The sequence below is a fragment of the Lemur catta genome, chromosome 5 (assembly GCF_020740605.2).
Source record: "Lemur catta isolate mLemCat1 chromosome 5, mLemCat1.pri, whole genome shotgun sequence".
Lineage (NCBI taxonomy): Eukaryota > Metazoa > Chordata > Mammalia > Primates > Lemuridae > Lemur > Lemur catta.
This window is the reverse complement of record NC_059132.1, coordinates 1,167,155-1,188,362: the sequence shown is the minus strand read 5'-3', so window position 1 is coordinate 1,188,362 and position 21,208 is coordinate 1,167,155. Positions and strand designations below refer to the sequence as shown.

The window sequence follows — 21,208 nt, the reverse complement described above, 5'->3', positions numbered from 1 at the left end:
GGTGAAAATGACCAGAGTTCTGGTTTTATGATTAATATCAGTTCACTATTTGATGTAAAGAAAGATATCAAACAGTCATGGGTAAACCAAGTTTTCTGTAAGGAAAAATGCATTTTGCAGCCTTAAAAATATGCTTTCATACTTAAATTTGAACATGGGACTCTATTTTGGAAATTCTTTTCTAACAGCAGCATGCTAGAAAGTTAGGAAGTTTGAATATCCTATTCATGAGGGTGAGAAACTCCCAGTTGTCATTAAGTGCTCAGTGACTCCCTGCACCTTCATGCTAAGGACAGATGCTTTCTGATGGGTGTAGAGCTCTTTTGCTCTATTACCCTGGGAACAGAGAGGGCTTTGAAACTGCACCTTTGCAGTTTGTGAGGAAACTGATTAGGTTAGAGGGGAAGTCCAGAGACGCCAACATGACAACTGTTTGGAGAAGGTGCTAATTCAGTAAACTTGGTTAAGATTATTGAGGAAAAGTAGTAAGTGAACTCTTAGATAATGAAATTTCGTGTTTTAAATGTGACCACTAGGTGGTATTTATAGCCAGTATGTTTTAAAGATTTTTAATTTCTTAGCTAATGCTAATGTTGAGTGCATACCTTTATTTTGCTGACTTTTTTTACATTTTTAATGTAAAATATACATCAAATTTACCAGTGTAACCATTTTTAAGTGTGCAATCTGTTGGCATTAAGTACTCATGTTGTGCAGCTGTCACCATTATTCATCTCCAGAGCTTTTTCATCATCCCAAACAGAAGCTCCGTACCCTTTAAATACTAACTTCCCATTCTCTTCCCCGCTATTTCCTGGTAACCACTCTTTTACTTTCTGTCTCTATGAATTTGACTATTTAGGTACCCTGTGTAAGTAAAACCATAGTGTTAGTCCTTTTGCGTCTGGCTTATTTCACTTAGCCTAAGTCTTCAAGGTTCATCCGTGTTGCAGCATGTATCAAGATTTCTTTCATTTTTAGAAAATTATGGTAAAATATACATAACATAAAATTTACCACTTTCACCATTTTTTAAATGTACAGTTCTGTGACATTAACTGTGTTCACAGTGTTCTGCAACCATCCATATTCAAAACTTTTTCATCTTGCAAAACTGAAACTTTGTACCCATTTAACAGTATCTCCTCATTCCTCACTTCCCCTGGTTCCTGGAAACAACCATTCTACTTTCTGTCAGTGAATTTGGCTACTCTCAGTGTTTACATAAGTGGAATCATACAGCGTTTATCCTTCTGCAACTGGCTTATGTCACTTAGCGTACTGCCTTCAAGGTTCCGCCATGTTGTAGCATGTGTCAGAATTTCTTTCCTTTTTAAGCCTGAATGATATTCCAGTGTATGTGTATATTATATTTTGTTTATCCATTCATCCACTGATAGATATTTGGGGTGCTTCCACCTTTTGGCTATTGTGAATAATGCTTCAGTGAATATGGGTGTACACATACCTGTTCGAGTCCTTGCTTTAAATTCTTTTGGATATATACCCAGAAAAGGAATTGTTGGATCCTATGGTAATACTATTTTTTTAACACATTTCATTTATGTTCTTATGACATTTATTTTTATAATCTAGTTAATAGAGTTGATCATATAAACAATAAGAAAGTAAGCAATAGCATTAAAATAATTATTTTTAAAGTTTTTATTTTCAAATGATTTTAGACTTGTGAAACACTTGGAAAGATAACTATGGAGAGTTCCTGTCTACCCTTCCCCTGGCTTCCCCTGCTATTAACATCTTACATAATCATAGTACAATTACTGAAACCAGGACATTTAAATTTATGCAGTCTTATTAACTAATTTACAGACCTTGTTAGAACTTTGCAAGTTTTCCTTTCAGTGCTTTTTTTTCTGGTCCAGGATCCAATCCAGGATCACACATTGCATTTATTTGTCTTGCCTTCTGAATGACACCTTACAGCAGACTTCTCCTCCGCTCTGCTATAGGTCCTCAGTCTCGCATTGTCTTTCATGATCTTGACACTTCTGAAGTGCAGTGGGTCATGTATTTTGTAGAATGTTCCTTAATTTGGGTTTGTCTACAGTTCTCTTTTTTTTTTTTTTTTTTTTGAGACAGAGTCTCACCCTGTTGCTCGGGCTAGAGTGCCGTGGCGTCAGCCTAGCTCACAGCAACCTCAAACTCCTGGGCTTCAGCAATCCTTCTGCCTCAGCCTCCTGAGTAGCTAGGACTACAGGCATGTGCCACCATGCCTGGCTATTTTTTCTATATATATATTTTTAGCTGTCCATATAATTTCTTTCTATCTTTAGTAAAGACGCAGTCTCACTCTTGCTCGGGCTGGTCTCAAACTCCTGACCTCAAGCGATCCTCCTGCCTTGGCCTTCCAGAGTGCTAGGATTACAGGTGTGAGCCAGTGCGCCTGACCTCAATGATGATTTTCCGTCCTCATCATTTCTTTTACGTTTAGTCTATAGAATCCTGTTGTAAGGTAGAACAGTCCCTTTATCTCCATTTATTTATTTATTTATTTATTCAACTATGTTTCTTACTTAGGTTGTGGATTATAATCTATCATTACTTATTTTGTTGCTCAGATTGTCCCAGCTTCGGCCATTAGGGGCTCCTTTATAGTAATTCCTGTAGCCTTTCAGCATGCTCCTGTCAGTGGTTTTAGCTCTCCCTTACTTTCTGCCACTACAAGATGTGTTAGGTTCATCTTGTGTCTTCCCTGCTTAACCTTAGAATCGTCTGTTTCTCCATGGTTCCTTTGGAGAATAGTATTTAGAAACCAAGATTTGGGCACTAGGTGTGCTCATTGCCACCAAGATGTCATTGTTTCTAAGCCCAAGAACAAAATATTTTTAGTGAATTCCTTCTCCCAATACTCTGTGTTCTCTTTTCATCCTTTATTTACAAGTACAATTATTACCTGGTTGTGGTTAGTGTATATTTAATTTTTTTCCTCAAATATCCTTTGTTTCCTTAGACATTTCATATATAGATATGGTATTTTAAAATAATTCAAAGATAATATAGTGATGATCTGTATTAATATTGGTTTAATCATTCCATTTTATTGGATTTTTGTCTTAATATGTAGTTAACATCATCTGCATACAAATAAGCCCTTCTTCTTTTGAAATATATCTTGTGATATGGTCCTAAAAGTGGGATCACTGTGTTAGATGACAGTTTTATGGCTCTTTAAAAAAATATAGATTGAATGAATTATTTAAAATCTTAAATAGGAAACTGGAGAGAAATTGCTCCCCAAAGTGATCACATTTTTTAAAGACTGAATTAATAACTATCACGTAGTTTATATATATATTTAGAACTTAAACTAATGATTTGAAATTTTAAATGGGTCAGAATTTAACTTGTCTTTAGGGACATTAAAAATAAAATCTCAGTATATGGTCTTATCTATTTCTGGGATTAGCATATCTGATATACTGGCTAGGAACATTTGAATAGAATTTAAATGTGTTACTTGAGCAACAAAAATTTAATTAAAAAAAGTTGATATAGGAATTTCCTAAATAGCCAGTGACTTGGTGCAGAATAAAAATCATTGTATTAAATTTCTATTCAAGGGGAAGAAATATCAGGCTCTGATATCAGTGGGTCAGAAGAAGATGATGATGAAGAGGGTGAGATTGGAGAAGATGGAGAGAAAAGGAAAAAAAGAAGGGGTAAGTTCTGTTTAGTATTCTAATTTGTAGAAATTAGCTAGAATTACTACCTAATGGTGGTTTCTCATTACCAAGGCAGTAGAATGCATGCCCTTTGTTTTGCCAGTTTTAGTTATGGTAGCAGTGAGAACAGAGGATGTGTGCCATATACCTGGTTAACTTTGCATTTTTTTCTCCTACATTGATCTCCTGTATATAGCTGACTCAGAATACCATATCTTCTGTTTTTTTTAAGAATTTAGAATTATAAATCTCTGTGATGGTGGTTTATACCATTTTAAAATTTCATGTAGGGTTTTAATTTTATAGAGGGATTTCATCAGTGTTAGGAACCTGAGTTGTTAGGAAATTAGGATAATGTGAAATTTTCCCTCAAACAAGGTTAGTCTTTAGGAGTCACTGAATTTTTAAATAATAATTTTGTCTGAAGATTCTATTTTTTAATTTTTTCTTTATAAAATGTACTCTCATTCTCACGCTGTCGTGGGACATTTGTTGCTGAGTATGAAATAAGACTGTGTTTGCTGTGATAAGAATGTAGATAACATGCAAAAGAGACAGACATATTACAATGGCCTACATTTCAAGCCTTTTTACTGTAAATATTTATTTCAGAACTCTCTTCCATTAATGTAGTCTTTGTTTTCAAGCTGGTGCATATTTTGCTTGTCTTATTAAAATGATATTGCTGAAAATAAACCCATCACTGCTCGATTAGGAGTCCCAAATTTAAAAACCATAAAGATTCTGTAACTTCAAAAGGCAGGGAAAAGCATGATTTAGGGCAAGAGTTGGCAAAGTACAATCCACTAGCCAAATTAAATTTTAATGAAAACAGCCATGCTCACTTGTTTACATATGGTCTATGGCTGCTTTCACGTGAAACTGTGTGGCCCACAGAGCCGAAAACGCTTATTCTCTGCCCTTCTGCAGAAAATGTTTGCCAACCCCTGATTGAGAGAGATGGCTTTTTAATCATACCTAGTTTTTCACAGAGTAGATTATTCTTTTCAGTGCTAAAGCAGACAATAGATTTGTTAAAAGTAAAATTTTAAATAGAAAAAAAGCCACTGTTTAGTATATTAAAATATTTAATTGTTATAGACTTTCCTTCCAGACTTAGGAATTTAAAAATTTTCAGTGAGCCTTTTGAAAGTTATGACGTTAAACGTAAATTGTTTGATAATTTCGTGTTTTGGAGGGGAGAGAGTGCAAGTGGAGACAGACCAATCTGGGTGTAATGAAGGAATGATGTAATTTTTCATTCCCCAAATTAATTGTGTATGACTTTAAGTTTTACAACTCCATTTCTTTAAGTTATCAACCTAAAGAATTTAAACAGACTTAAATGTCACCAAGTTACTTATTTGTTTTTTATTCTAGTCATCTTAACCTTCTGAATTACTATGTTTTAGGTGACTAAATGGGATTTTTCCCACAGTAGTTGCTTAATGGAATAGTTTCTAATTCCCCTATATGGCTTTGTAAGGTAGAGAATATTGGATAAATTACCAAGACTGGTTTGATGGGAAAGTAAGTTTTGGTTCTTTAATGCAAAGCTTGATTGTCATTTAAAATTCTTTCTGTGGAACTGAATTTTCCTCTGTGTATGTGTTCATTTTCTTGTTTCCTCTTTGTTTGGTTCCCGTTGGGCTCATTTCTTTGTCTTCCAGGCAGTAGCAGCAGCAGTAGTTCAGACTCCACATGTTCTGTCATAGAGAAACCTCTGGATAAGTTCTTGCCTAGTGAGTCGTAGCTCTTAAATTCTCTAACAGAGCTTTGGCTTTTCCATAACCCATGGGCTTCATTTGAGAAATGCTGTACTGATCCCTGTCATTTCTGGAAGAATACGTGTTGGGCTTCTCAGGAGACAAAGCATGTGATGATTCCCTCCACCCATTCATTGCTTCCAGTTAACCATGATTGTTAAAACATATGCTCTAGCTTATGTTTGAGACAATGGAAGAGAGATTCATGCTTTTGCAATTGAGATAATGTAAAGAGAGCTAGTAAGCTGTATAAAAGAATAAGTCTTATGGTTCTTTTTTAGATTTCATGACAAATTTCTAATCCTGCTCACTGTAAGAGACATGTAATATCAAATCCTAAATTTCTAAAAATACAATTATATTTGGAAGTACCCCAGTGCCCGTTGTAACATGCCATCCAGTTATGAGCATTTTACACGTTGGTGCCCTTAGGAGTGACTCAAGGTTAAAGGCTCTCAAATAAAGAGAAATGTAAAGTTTGAAGCAAGTGAAGATAAATTGAATAGTATTGTATTTCAAATGGACATTTATCCCTATTTCTAAATTATCTGATAGATTTTAAGAAATTTTCTAAGATGTAATTAGAGAATTCAGAATCACAAGAAGTTGTTCATGCAGGATCTAGACTTATTTCAAACTTAAAGGCTTTATCTTAAACTTATGTTGAAAAGTATTATTTAATTTTATCTATTTATATTTTATTTTCAGAAGAAAAGGAGGTGATGCTTTCTTGTACCAGCTTGCAGCTTACTGTCTTTTAAAGCATTATCTATATACTGACCCTTTCCAAAATTAATAACAAAAATATTGCTTATTATTCTCATGCTTTTAGCTTCCTAGAGGAAGAATTCCAAGAATATTAGAAACTTTTTCTCTATTTACAATTCTTAGGCAAGTTACCAAAACAATTAATTTCAGAAGATAATTTGTAAAATACATGAAATTGCTTTAGAGACCATATAGAGGTATTATTTTGTATTATAAATAGTAGGATGTGAGAAAATATCTGAGTGGGAGGCATTGTAATTTAATTTTCTGTTTTAAAACTTATCTTCATTCTTAAAGAGTAGTTATATGAAGTATGTTATGAAATGAGTTGTCTTTTATTCAATTCAAAAAGTTTTAATTACTATTTGCGTACCTAGCACATGTTTCTGTTGTGATGTGGGCGTGTTGGTGAAGGAAGAGATGGTTGTCCCAGCATGTGGTGGCTGTACCTTGTATGTACCTTCCCTTTTAAACATACGAGTGGCCTTCTTTTAGGTGTCCCTTGCTTGAGTCATCAATTAGCATTTACTTCTATAGAAACATTATTGTAATTACCCCTAACAGTCTACTAATAGATGAAATGTATTTTAAGTTTGTTATTATACAGGTGTACTTCATTTTATGTAATAAATGTTTTTTTCTGAAAAAACTGTCTACAAATCAGGTTTGAAAATCAAATGTATTAGGAGAACTTGCTGTCTTTAAAAATTCTTCACGGAATCTTTTTGTTAATCAAATAATTAGTGTAAATTACTAATAATCTAATTTATCTGTTTAGTTGGTTCATGTTTTTGTGTTGGATTGTCTTAAAGTGAGGCACACCTGTAACGGATCCTTACACTGGAAGAAACATTGAATTGGGAAATTTTGGAAACGGACAATATGAATTCTATTATTTTTAACTTATTAATTTTTAAAATTGGTGTAATTTTCTGTTTTGCCCTGTTGGATGACTTCTTAGGTCTTAGCAGGTTCCCAATTCCATGCCTACCATCAGCATAACCACCTGGTGTGGAACTCTTACGTTTGCAGGAGTTTGGAAATCAGTGTGAGCTCTTGAGATTGATTTGAATTGTAATCTTAGACAAAATTAATCTTAATATTCTTGCTTAAATTACATCTCTTATTGTGTTGAATATGCTTTCTTTTTATATGGGCTCTTTCAGTTTTGATAATGATTAGATTTATTTCTATACTTACACTATAAATAAATGCTATTATACATTTTTCTTTGTTTTACAAAAGAAATAATGTTTTCCTTTTTTTCCTCCTCATCTCTGTGCATATGCTTCCTGTCTACGATTTGCTTACTACTTCTTATTGCAAGATCAAGCAGGTTGGTGTGATTGATTTGCACTCCACGTGGTACAATTTATTTATCATATAAAGAACTTTGTTATTTAAATATATTAAATTTTAAAAATTTAATGATTTTTTTTACAAGGTAAGTATCCATCTTTTGTATTTTAAAAAAAATCTATCAATTTTAGCCTTTTAAAAAAAAGTCCTTTTTTTCTAAGTTCTTAAAGACCCATTAAGACAAATATTGGAAATATAAATAATTTCACATTCAAACATCCCCTTCCCCTTTTTTTAAGCCAGTAATCAAATGCCTGGTTACCCATGCCTGTGGGTGCTCATGTAATAAAATTGAAATTAATTCAAGTAGCACTTCCCTGAAGTTCTTCTCTTTAACTTTGTCAGTTCACCTTCAGTTTTGGTGAAGGGCAATTAAAAATGTTACTGCTTAGGTTTGGCTAAATTAAAACTCTATAAGGGCTGGGTGCCTGGCTCATGCCTGTAATCCTAGCACTCTGGGAGGCAGAGACGGGAGGATCGCTTGAGCAAGAGCAAGACCTAGTCTCTACAAAAAGTAGAAAAATTAGCTGCGTGTGGTGGCACTTGCCTGTAGTCCCAGCTACTAGGGAGGCAGGAGGATGTCTTCGGCCTAGGAGTGTGAGGTTGCAGTGAGCTATGATGATGCCCAGGGCAGCAGAACGAGACTCTGTCTCAAAAACAAAACCAACAAACAAACAAACAGTCTATATGGCATTAACTTTTTTTTAGACTTACTTGCTTTAAATTTTGTGCTGAATTTTACTGTGCAGTATTAGGAAAAGGTTTTGTTTGTTCAATTGGTTTGTTTGATAGGATTTTTTTAAAAAAATATCTTTTAAAAATATTTGTAAAAGTGACTTTTAGTGTTGTCACTTTTAAAATGCCTGGTTAAGAGAGTTGGTACATAGTTACGTTTCGCTTACAATATTATTTGGAAAGAAATATAATGATTTGTCAGAATGATTCTGGCTAAAGTAATGTTACTTAAATATGAGATTTTTGAAACTAACCCTAGCTATGCATGCATAGTCATCTTTGTGAAAATGTTACAAGAGCACAAGATTTTTGTATTAAAGTGTCAGTTTGAAAAAATTACCTGAAAGGTTTTGAATTACTAATGTAATAATTCATCAGTGGTCATGTGTTTTTATATTTCTACGTATAAAATCTTTTTATTTTGCCTCTTAGTGGGTTTTGAAACTGTTTTTAACTGTTAACAAAACAACTACAAGCCTAGAAGCCTAAAGTAATCTAATGTTTGTGTGTTGATCAGATTGTTTCCTCTACACTGTTAGTATCCATGTCTTCATACATTTATTTTTGTCTTAACATATTTCCCATTTTTTCTTTAAATATTTATAATTCTGAGGTGGAAAGCAAGTTACAGGTTTTTTTAATGCATGCACTTACTATATACCTGAACTTATACTTTTCTCCTTTAAATTTCTAAGAAATAGTATAACTGATGGGAAACAATTCCTAGGAATTCATTGGGAATAGGGATTAAATTATTTTTAAAAGTTATTTTTTAACAGCTAATTCAGAAGGTTCAATATAGGTGACTGTGCCAGACAAGCCAGCAGAATCCGATCTAAATCCTGAATTTTGGAATGCAATGAATCACACCACACCAAAGCATGGATTTGAATCAGTGCTTTTATTTACTCTTTTATTTAATTTGTTTTATGGCTTACATTTGCTTTGGACTTACAGTTCTATAGAAATGAAGGGTAATATAGTTTTAAACCCTTGAGTTTTTGATATAATTTTGCCCTAAGGAATTAAAGCCTATGCATGATTCTTCATCTCATGGTTCCTGAAAGAATGTATTCAGATATGTATCTCCATAATCATTTTTCAGTTCTTTTTCCTTGCTAGCCGGAAGGGTTAGCTTTTGGGTGGAGACATTAACAATTTATAAACTCTTCTGTTTTCACTCTTCTTCTGTGGTCCTTTGGGAAGGAAGTTAAGAATGACAGAAAACTTCCAGGAGAGGTTTAGACCAATTCTACGAAAAGTTTGATTGGTTTTCTGAAGGAATGTGTGTTTCTAAGAAATTGTATTACCAGAAATGAATTGTTTTTGATTCAGTTTCTTAACCCATTTAGTATTAGCTAGTTTTTATTTTGTCTTTTTCATTTGGATTTAATGATTTTGAAATTCAGTAAACTTTCATTGAATACCTATTATATGTATATAAAATACTTTATTAGACATTATAATCAAAATAATCAATTGGAAGCCCTATTCCTTTTCTTTTCTTTTTTTTCTTTTGTTCTTTTTTTGCCTATTCCTTTTTGAAATATGGAAGCCCTATGCCAACTTTATTATTTGGTAGTATTTCCACTTATATTTGACAGTTGGCATGTTTAATCTGACTTAGGGAGATTTAGGGTCCTGAGTTTGACATAATAACAAGCTATTTTAGTTGTTAATTTAGAGTATGATGATATGATAGCTCAGCAGCTATATAATTCCATAGGGTAGAATTTGTTCCTTTATAAGTACACTAACAAATAAAATACTTTCAAGTAATTTTAATGAATAAAAATTTTAGAAAAACTCTGAAAAATATATTAAAAACTACTTGGTATAAATTCTGCCTGATATTTTTATCTGTGCATTTAATACCTATCTGTGACTTTTATTCATTTATTTTATGTGATTTTGGGGAGCCACTTGATTTTGTACTTGGTTATCAGGAAAAAGTAACTGAAGAATCATTTTGCTTTTTTTTAACTTATATGTGTTATTTGGGAACACACAAATCTTTGCTTTTTTATTTGGCTTTCCTGTTAATCTTTCTTTCCCTATTTTTCGGCTCATTTATTTTGCTTCTCATTCACTTACTTTTGTTCTCAGTTATCTTTGCACAGTTGGACAGCAGTTTGAGTTTAGAAATTAGTTAAACAGTTCTTCTAGGAACATAGTAAATAGAAATGAAGGATATTATTGGTTTGCCTTCCTTAAAATATTGATATTTGGTTTTGTATTATTGAAGAGCATATGCAGTTCTGTTTTGAAGGTGATTTGTATGTCTAAAACATTGCCTCATTTTAGTGATTGTTGCAATTAAATGACTCAAATAGGTAAAAAGAAAGTTTCTCCAGATAAAATGGTTGAAATGCAAGCAAAAATTGATGAGGAGAGAAAAGCACTTGAAACAAAGCTTGACATGGAAGAAGAAGAAAGAAACAAGGCTAGAGCTGAATTAGAGAAACGGGAAAAAGATCTACTTAAAGCCCAGTAAGTATTATTGAATTGAGATGGATTCATGATTTAAATGTTTAATATTTTTCATAGGATGTATGAGTAGGAAAATTGAATAGTTAATTAAAAGCTTGGTTTTTGTCTCCAGTGTAGCTGTTTTTGGATAGAAGAGCACCAGTGTATGTATTTTTAAAAATCAGATCTGTTTTGATTATTTCATCTTTGTATGGGAGGAAAAAATAATGTTAAAAATGGTGAGTTTGAATTAGTTATAGATTAAATCATTAATTAATACTACACAGTGGTATAGTCTGGTAGAGATGTTAAACGTAATTATATTTCTATTTTGAAATTGTACATTGGAGCTCTTGTTAAATTTGGGGAAATGATATTAGTAGAAGAGTAGATGATCGGTGAATATAAGGTATTCTCATTTTAATTAACAGACAAGAACATCAGTCTTTGCTAGAAAAATTATCTGCCCTGGAGAAGAAGGTAATTGTTGGTGGTGTTGATTTGTTGGCCAAAGCTGAGGAACAAGAGAAACTTCTTGAAGAATCTAATATGGAACTGGAAGAAAGAAGGAAAAGAGCAGAGCAACTTCGCAGAGAACTTGAGGAAAAAGAAGTAATGTGACTTTTTGTTTTTAGTTTAATATTTTGCCTAAGATATTTAACTTTTCTAGGGAAAAGCTAAGTATCTATAATCTTGATGAAATTTTAAAGCAGATTTATGGATTGCTTTGAAGATAAGTTGCTACACTTATGTGTTATATCATGTGTTAAATAATTAAATTTGTGATTTAATGAAGAAAATTATTCTGAAGTTTACTAATTTTCATCATAGCAAGAACGCTTAGATATTGAAGAAAAATATACCAGTTTGCAAGAGGAGGCACAGGGAAAGACGAAGAAATTAAAGAAAGTTTGGACTATGCTTATGGCTGCCAAGTCAGAGGTTGGTCTTTTAAAAATTATATACTAATGTAATTCTGAATTTTTTAAAAAGGAGTTCCTTTGATTAAGATTGATTAATACTGGCGGGGCACAGTGGCTGATGTCTATAATCCCAGCACTCTGGGAGGCCGAGGCAGGAGGATCCCTTGAGCTCAGGACCTCAAGACCAGCCTAAGCAAGAGCGAGATTCATCTCTGCTAAAAATAGACAAAATTAGCCAGTTGTTGTTGTGAGCACCTGTAGTCCCAGCTACTTGGGACGCTGTGACAGGAGGATCACTTGACCCCAGGAGTTTGAGGTTGCAGTGAGCTACGATGATGCAGAGATGCTCACTGCACTCTACCCAGGGGGACAGAGCAAGATTCTGTCTCCAAAAAAAAAAAAAAAAAATTAATTAACAATCCATACTAATGTGTGTGCTTGTAATTTTAAAGAAATAACGTTTCTCTTTTATGTACAATTTTTAATTTTATCTCTTGGCTAACTCATTTCTTTCCAACCTTAGCTAATAACGTGGACTAGATGGTGATAGTGTCACTCTGTCCATTATTTTGGTGAAAGAACTGGGCAAGCTCTCACAAGGCCTCTTAGACCAGTGCCCTGTGTGAGATGGAGCCGTTTTGTGTGTAAAACCTTTTTTGTTCATAGTGTTTTCGTGGATTTTCTGGTAGATGGCTGATCTCCAGCAAGAACATCAGAGGGAAATCGAAGGCCTTCTGGAGAACATTCGGCAACTTAGCCGGGAGCTTCGGCTTCAGATGCTTATTATCGACAACTTTATACCTCAGGATTATCAGGTGAGTGGTGAGTTCTCTGGCCTAGTTATCAGGTCACTTGACTATGATTATAGAACAAAGAAATATAATTTCCAATGTAATTGATGGTAAATACTTACATTTCAGTTATTGAGTAAAACTTTTTCTTGAATGAATGCTATCACATTTCACTTTAGTCATTAACTTTTCTTAATACATAATTCTCTGTTTGAGTATCTGAGTATCTAAAGAAGAATTTTTCTGCTCTTTGGAGGAACTCAGATTCATGTAAATGCAACCAGAATCAAGGTATAGGTCCTGTTCCTTCATTCAACATGCTTTATCATGTACGTAGAATAAACAGAACCACTGTGCTTTTTCTCCCTGCATATGGATGCTAATTCTTTTTGGGGGGGGGTACATGGTAAAATATATATAATATGAAATTTACCGTTTTTAACCTTTTTGTTTTTTGAGATGAAGTCTCACTATATTGCCCAGGCTGGCCTCAAACTCCTGGGCTCAAGGGATCCTCCTGCCTTAGCCTCCGGTATAGATTTTAACTATTTTTAAGTGTACACTTCAGTGACGTTAAATACATTTACATTGTTGTGCAACCGTCACCATTATCCATCTCCAGATGGATGCGAATTCTTAGTACTAGTATAATTTAAAAATCTCACCTTCAAATTTTTTAACTCAAAATTTCTGTCTTTTCAATATGTCTCAGTAAAGTTTAACATCTTGATTTTTTAAAAAATCTATTTTGAATCTCAATACAGCTTTAAGAAGTTTGTCTGAAAATAAATCTTAGTATCTTTTTTCCCACTGGATCTCAAGTGCACAGCATTAATCCTAGGTTCATGGTATACTCTCCTTATTGCTCTTGGATGGCCTGCTTTTATTTACTTACTTTGTAGCTGACTCATCACCTAAGACAAAAGCTAGGACCTCGACAGCAACCTGCTTCTAACCAAATGGTTTCCCCCTCCCCTATTCCATGCCTTTGCCTCTTCTAACCCAAGGGAACCATAATCCTGATTCCTGCATTCTTCATTTTTTTGCTTTTTATTTTTAGGTAGTTTAATTGTATTTACATGCATTCCTAAGAAATATATATTTTAAAATTTATAAAAAGGGTATCATGCAGTAGTATATAATGTTTTAAGACTTAAAACTTTTTTCACTTAACATTGTTGAGATTTTTAGTTATGTGAATACTTTTCTATATTATAAATGTTATTAAATACTAAAAATAGACTATCATTGACTCTTTTAAAAGGAAATGATTGAAAACTATGTGCATTGGAACGAAGACATAGGAGAATGGCAGCTAGTAAGTATTACATTCATCTTTTCACGAAATAGTTACAGAGTACTTCTGTGGACTAGAAATTATACGGGCCATAATGGGGAGGAAAGTGGTCCAAAGGATGAATTAGAGGAGAATCCAGTAGAGCAGAGAAGATATTTTCCTAATTAGCTGTATTATATTTTATAATAACGAGTAAACCATAACACACAGATGATGGTCTAGGTGGGAGTGGTCAACGTCAGGGGCTACATGGGACTGAGCAAGCTCTGGGGCCTGTCTGCTGCGGCTTCAGATCATGTTCTTCAAGTGCAACATGAGGTTATCTCACAGTGATTTGCCTAATGCATGGTATTAATTACTAATGGAGACACTTCTGTCTCCCTCCTTTTCTTTTTTTGAGAAATGTGTTGCATATACAGGAAACAACATGAGGAAGCAAACCCCAGTACCTGATAAAAAGGAGAAAGATGTAAGAGTCCTTTTTTTTTTCTTTTTTAAGCTGCAGTTGTTTCTTTCTAGCAATATGAGCAATTAAATCGTGTTGTCACCCTGGTATCTGTTAATTGGCTCTGATGAAAAATGGACTCATCTTTTGGGAAATAAAGGCTCTGGGGTGGAGTGATGATGGAGACAGTCCTGCTTGCCGCGGTGGCAGGCTTGTCACTCTCTACGAGCGGCTTGGAGTCACTGGAGTCTTTTCACTACCTCTCTGCATCATGGGATGTGGTTAGAGACTGGAATGTGTCCGTCTGCCCTTTCAAAGTTAGTTCTAGTTCTAGGTAAACTAGGAGAGGGAGCAGCTTTAGGGAAAATGGCAAGAAATTTTCTTTATGTCTAAGGAAATCTATAGTGTGTTAGGGATTCTTATTTACCAACCTTTGGTGAATGCATTTTAGATACTGGGATTAGATGTCTTTAGACATTTGTTTGGTTTTGTCTCCTGTGGCTTTTTTTCCAGGAGTTTATTCAGTATTTTAAGTCATCCCCCAAATCTGATTCAACTTCCCCGTGTACGAGTGCCTTGTGTGTGTTTCTTTTACTTAGCCGTTTGAAGTGGACCTTTCCCATGTGTATCTCGCTTATACTGAGGAGAGTCTGCGTCAGTCTTTGATGAAATTAGAGAGGCCACGGACTTCAAAGGGGAAAGCGAGGCCAAAGACAGGGAGAAGGTAAGGACTGCCCTTCAGTCCCATGTAATGAAAGTAGTGAGGTATTCTAATTAGACACATTTAAAGGAAATAAAAATTTATTTAGTTAACATAATGGATATGTGGCTGATACATTAAAAGTCAAATCTCTTATGTAGTTAGTATTTGAGTAAACTAAATCTGGCTAAAGAATTAAGGTCTTTCAACTTCCTTAGCCCTCCCGGGTAGTGGAATTTATTTTTAATTCACTTTGTTCTTTCCAAGGGTATAATGGATAACCTACTATCTTGTTTAATTCCCTAGTTCTTCCATTAATTCTTCTAGTGAGATGCTAATTAATTTGCCTGGTTTTTCTATCATAAACATGGCCCCAAGATCCTTGATTTCCTCAGTTACCAGTTAAGGAAAACTTCTCTGGACATGTTTTCCTCTCCTGTGGGTGCTCGTTTGCACTGCTGGGTGGTCTCCGTGTGTCGTCACATAAGCCCAGGGAAACCAGGGTGCAGGAGCCCCGTGCTGGAGCCTCTTGTTTCTCTCCCTTTTCTGCATCAAGTACTGTTCAGCTTAGTTAAACTGATTGTAAAACTTTGGGGCTCCTGAAATTGTAGAAAATAATAAGCTGGTTTTTTCTCTACTTCAAGTGCATGGACTTCTGAGTTACATGCAGAATGAGGTTGTATAGTTCTAATATTTTTGTGTTACGTAATCTCACAGACAATACTGAAAGTGTTAATTTATAACTTAACACTTATAAATTTGGGATAGTTGAACTTGTGGTGGGGGAATCAGTTGCATATTTAAAGTGTATAGATTTTTACATTCTTTAGCATTTAAGTGAGGAGTTCAAAACTTTCAGATGCCAACAGAAGCCACACATATTAATGAATGAAGCAAATCATTCTGAGAAAATGAGTCCCTTTAGATGTATTTTTTTACTTTTCCACTTTTGTTTTATTTTATTCTATTTTATTTTTTTAGACAGAGTCTCACTCTGTTGCCCGGGCTAGAGTGCCATGGCAACACCATAGCTCACAGCAACCTCAAACTCCTGGGCTTAAGTGATCCTTCTGCCTCAGCCTCCCAAGTAGCTGGGACTACAGGGATGCGCCACCATGCCCGGCTAATTTTTTCTATATATATTTTTAGCTGTCCACCTAATTTGTTTCTATTTTTAATAGAGACGGGGTCTCGCTCTTGCTCAGGCTGGTCTCGAACTCCTGACCTTGAGTGATCCTCCCGCCTCGGCTTCCCAGAGTGCTAGGATTACAGGCGTGAGCCACCATGCCCGGCCTACTTTGCCACTTTTAATAGAGATATTTTCCTCTTAACTCTACAGTTAGTAGGAAAAATGACAATGCAAGTGTGATGATAAATGGTAAGACATTTGGCCTCAGTGTAGGAGAAAAATGGACAGTGAGGGGGACTGGGGCAAACTGGACAGCAGTTATATCTAGTGAGTGGCTGCTGTTCTCTTCCTAGTTGGTTGTGGGAATAGAGGGCTCATTTCTGAGTCTTTTCTAAGAAGCTAGAAAACTGGGTTATTTATGAGAGCTCTCACTTTTAGTTACCTGGTTTTTTTTTTTACTATGTGGACTTAAACAAATAATTTTGTATGATATTTGAATACAGTTTGCCAGAATGCTTATTTTAAAATACGCACTTTTTTTAGTTTAACCTAAGAAAAAAATGTATGGACCAACACTATGTGAGCTAAATCCAGCATCTCTATGTACTAGAATTAGCCTTCTGTATCGTGAAAGCCCTAAGAAAATGATAGCCGCAAACATGGGCAAATATATACAATAAATGGCTTACTGATTATGTTACATCACATTACATGACATGTTCAATGTGACAGTCCTCATTAGGAAGACACAGTTGAATGTGCTGGGCAACATTGCGGTAGCCACGGTGCATCAACGTAGCGTTCCCGTCAGTTCCCTGCACACGCACCTGTGAGGTGCTGCCTCGGGTGATTTGTGTCTCTGCTTTTCTCTGAGTCCACCTGCATCTTCCGCGTACTGCAGAAGAGAGAATCGTGGGATTCAGATCTGGCAAGCAGGCGGCCCACGGGGCCTGGCCACATGGTCTAGTTCAGTTTTGGAAATGACCATCCGCCCAGTGCCTCATTACTCTGGCATAGTGGGGTGGGGTTTCATCCTCTTGTGCTCACTCTAGATGGCCTTTGCCTTGCCTGAAAAGGTGGAAGTTAGTCGATCACTTAACCTGGTCAAACAAGTCAAAACTGGCCTGTTTCCAGACTCTGTAGCCACCTTGTATTTTCTAGTACGTAATGTGAAGTGTTTGCATTTCATTCTTCTAGGAAAGCATTCATGCTTGCTTTTTCTCTTCTCCAAACAGAAAGCGTTCTGCAAAGCCCGAAACTGTTATTGACTCTTTACTTCAGTAAATGTTACAGACTTAAAGTCCCAATAAAAATTAGTGATATTCTCATGCTTGGACAAAATCTTTAATTAAAACACTGAAGACTTCTGTGTAACTTCACATAATGAAGCTGTAAATGATGGAGTAAGACTGGATATGATAATTTGCCTAATAACTTTTAGTCTCTATATATTAATGTAACATTAAAATTGTACAACTGGTGACTGTGCACGTTGCCGTACTGCTCTTCAGTTGTGCTCTGCAGGGAAGTTGCGGAAGCAGTTCGTGCCGTAGAGAGCGTAGTGTAGATGTGCATGCAGATCAGCTAGCTGTTCACCCAACTGCTGTATCTCTAGACAACCAGAATTTCAAAATAGAAAAAAAAAAGTATGTCTTGTTTTGCACACAGAAAGTAGCACATCAGATTGTCCTGTGTTGCTCTGTTACATAGGAATGTTTTGGCTGCACCTCTAAGAAATGCCTCTGTCCTAACCCCTAACCCACTCATCCTGTTTAAACATATTCTGATTGTCCAGCATTCATTGCATTTGAAGTATGAGATGACTGATCTTATTGATCTGCTGTAGAAAATTTTATAATTCAACAATCTTTGCAAGTATACATGTTTTTAAAAAGGTGAAAATGTGTTTCATCCAGACCTCTCATGACCTTTTTGGCTACTTTGAGTCAAATCAAATATACTTTTTTTTTTGTTCTGGTTTCATGTTCTCTTGAAATGTTGAATTGTACCTAAGTATAAAGGAGCTACACTCGCAGAAAATTAAAAAGCTAATTACTGGTCATTTATCTTTGCCTGTATGTATATTTTTAAATATTTACTTTGAAGTGTGACTTATGGATGCTTTTCTTTGAGTTCAAAATTTTGATGGAAATTACTCTGTATCTCCCAATTAAGGGTCTCCATTTCCAGAAAATGCAGCTAAGCAAGAAAAATATCTTTTAGTCCTTGCCTTTAAAACATTGTGTTTTTCTTCATATTTTATAAAAAAAACGCTTCCCTGAATTTCTACTATTGATTAATCCAGTTAGACCATATTCCTCTATAAATAAAATTTATGTTCATTTTAGAGTGAAATAAGTTGTAATAGAATTATTTGTTTTTTTGTGGCTGCTTACAAAATTTTTATTTTTTTTGGAAGTTGCTCTACTCCTAAACCACTTAATATATGTTTTACAGGTTTTAAAATTATGTAATCAGCCCTGAAACACATTGGTTGCAAAGGTTTTGGGACTTCATAAGTTTAGTATTTATTAAATTACAAAGCTGTGTACAGAGTATAGGGGTGAGTGGTGGTAAAAACGTGTCCATAAGTTTAAAGTACATTCCAGAGGTGGAGTACTAAATGTCCTGTGTATGGTGAATATTTTTGAGGTAATTAGAATTGCATTTCACTGGGAGCATTTTCTTTGTAGGGTGCAAGATAGTTAGAAGTTTATAACTTTACTCTTTGGGGCATTGTTAAGGTTCTGTGAAGAGTTGAGGTAAATACATGTCTCGTAAAAGCTTTGTGTGAGCAGAATATTTTGGTAATTGTAAAATGTTTTTGATGATGCACACTTAACTCTGTTAGTAATTACTGTACAGAAATCTTAATTTTGCTAGTAGAAAAAAAAAGATCCACGTATCTTTTTAAAAGTCCATGTTTCTAGGCTTTAACAATTCAGTAAATAGGAAATGAATAACGCTTGAATTAAGCTTTAAAACATCATAGAAATTTAAGCCAGTATGTCAGATATTTTTTCTATCTCATCCCACCACAATAACAAAAACAAATCTTTAAAAAGTTAAAATAGGCCAGGCTCAATGGCTCACACCTGTAATCCTAGAACTTTGGGAGGCAGAGGTGGGAGGATCACTGAGGCCAGAAGTTTGGACCAGACTGAGCAAGCAACATAGTAAGACCCCATCTCTACAAAATACTAAAAAAAAAAATTAGCTGAGCATTGGTGGCATGTGCCAGCCACTTGGGAAACTGAGGCAGGAGGAATCACTTGAGCCCAGGAGGTTGAGTTTGCATGAGCTATGATCATGCCACTGCACTCTAGCTGGGGCAAGAGAGTGAAACCGTGTCTCAAAAAAAAAAGTCAAAAAGTCAATCTATCAAAAGACAGCTGAGAAATTCTTAAAGCAGGCTACCATAGCAATTTTTTTTTTTTTACGAAACATTATGTACTGATTATACCAAGTGAACATTAAATATCCATCTTATGAAATACCAAAATTTGAACTCAAGCCAGGCCTGAGTTTCCATATGAGAATGCGGGACACTGGCTTCAGAGCTGTTCGCTTAGCTCCAGTTGTAGCAGGTCTGTGATTTCCTCATACTTACTGTGTCTTGTCCAAGGATGAAATATTTTACAACTTCAGTGTCAATTTCATGAAAGGATATAGATGAACAAATTTGCTTATTATTTGAAATAAATATGCAGATTTAAAGTGAGTGGCACATATATATAAATAGGTTATTGATGAATAGGTATTCTTTTTTCCCTTTAACTTAAAAAGTAATATTTATTTATTAAAAGGAGTCCTAGTAGAGTTGTTGGTTTGTAATATGTTCTTTAATCAACCTTATAATTATATATTCTAATAGGATATTAAAATATAATAGCACTCTCCATTTTTGTTCAGATTCATGTAAAGTATCAGGGTGGTCAAGGAGAGATTCTGCGTCAACATGCTTGTCCCACAAGTGGAAGCCATTTGACAAGCTTTTCACTTACTTTCTGGAGAAAGGGGACATTTTTTTGCAGCAGGAAATTTAAGGTTACTTTGGGGGAGAGGGTGGTGGTACTTCATCTGTAACATGTTTTTAAAATTATGATTATGGTTTTTGGGTGTTTTTTTGTTTTGTTTCTTTTTAAGTCTATTTTTAATAGACTCTTAAGGAAGGTCCCTCTCCTTCCTACAGAGCTGTGAATTAAGGAATGGGTAGAGTTTACATTTAAGTATGCCAGTGTCTGCCCAATTTCTTAATGTATACGTTGTTTTCCTTTAATTATTCTTTGTTCTTAAAATACTAGAAGAAAACATAGATCTTTCTAGTGCCTTTGAACTTATACTGTAGTCTCATTAATTTAAATCATTAATAACTTGTATACTGGCCAAAATTACAAATTATACAGTAAGTTTGTTGCATCAATCTCAAAAGCCACACTTTCATTGTATTTTATGTATAAATTGTATTTGTTCAAGTTGTATATATAGATATTGTATGTATACATGCAGCATGGCTAAATAGGAATAAAAATCTTTTCCCTACTGCCTGTAGTGATGGTTGCCTTCTTTTCTTTGTGTTTATTTCCATCCTCATGTTAAGGAGCAGGTTCTTTGTGCTGGGCATCTTAATTTTGTATGGTTAAGAGAGGCTTGTGTAATTTCACACCCAGAAACTCTTAATGTTGTGGGTCTTTTAAACAGAATTCATCATAAAACAGAAATTTATGGCTGGGCGAAGTGGCTCATGCCTGTAATCCTAGCACTTTGGGAGGCTAAGGCCGTAGGATCGCTTGAGGTCAGGACTTCGAGATTAGCCTGAGCAAGAGCAAGAGCAAGACCTCGTGTCTACTAAAAATAGAAAAAAATTAGCCGGGCGTGGTGGCACATGCCTGTAGTCCCGGCTACTCGGGAGGCTGAGGCAGGAAGATCACTTGAGCCCACGAGTTTGAGGTTGCAGTGAGCTAGGCTGACGCCACGGCACTCTAGCCCAGGTGACAGAGCCAGACTATGTGTCAGGAAAAAAAAAAAAAAAAACCCAAATTTGTGAGAGACATTTTTAAATGTGCTCCTTCTCATTGATAAAATTTATTTTTCAGCAAAAATATTTTTGTCCAAGTTTTGTTATCCTTTTTGTTAGGTG

The 21,208-nt window shown here is 35.0% G+C and overlaps 1 protein-coding gene across 4 annotated transcripts in view; it reads left to right on the top strand.

The window, feature by feature from the left end:
- Positions 1-21,208, top strand: part of KIF3A (kinesin family member 3A) — a 48,886-nt gene that overhangs the window by 17,662 nt on the left and 10,016 nt on the right. The window contains exons 9-18 of one of the 4 annotated variants that reach the window (XM_045550758.1): positions 3,585-3,683; positions 7,548-7,556; positions 10,648-10,804; positions 11,215-11,395; positions 11,615-11,725; positions 12,396-12,521; positions 13,762-13,815; positions 14,195-14,263; positions 14,839-14,963; positions 19,981-20,612. In XM_045550758.1, coding sequence (XP_045406714.1) covers positions 3,585-3,683; positions 7,548-7,556; positions 10,648-10,804; positions 11,215-11,395; positions 11,615-11,725; positions 12,396-12,521; positions 13,762-13,815; positions 14,195-14,263; positions 14,839-14,963; positions 19,981-19,990 — 941 coding nt within the window. In that variant the 3' untranslated portion in view covers positions 19,991-20,612. Of the gene's footprint in view, positions 1-3,584; positions 3,684-7,547; positions 7,557-10,647; positions 10,805-11,214; positions 11,396-11,614; positions 11,726-12,395; positions 12,522-13,761; positions 13,816-14,194; positions 14,264-14,838; positions 14,964-17,303; positions 17,397-19,980; positions 20,613-21,208 lie in introns of those variants that run through there. The other 3 variants (XM_045550756.1, XM_045550759.1, XM_045550757.1) reach the window with 3 other exon arrangements.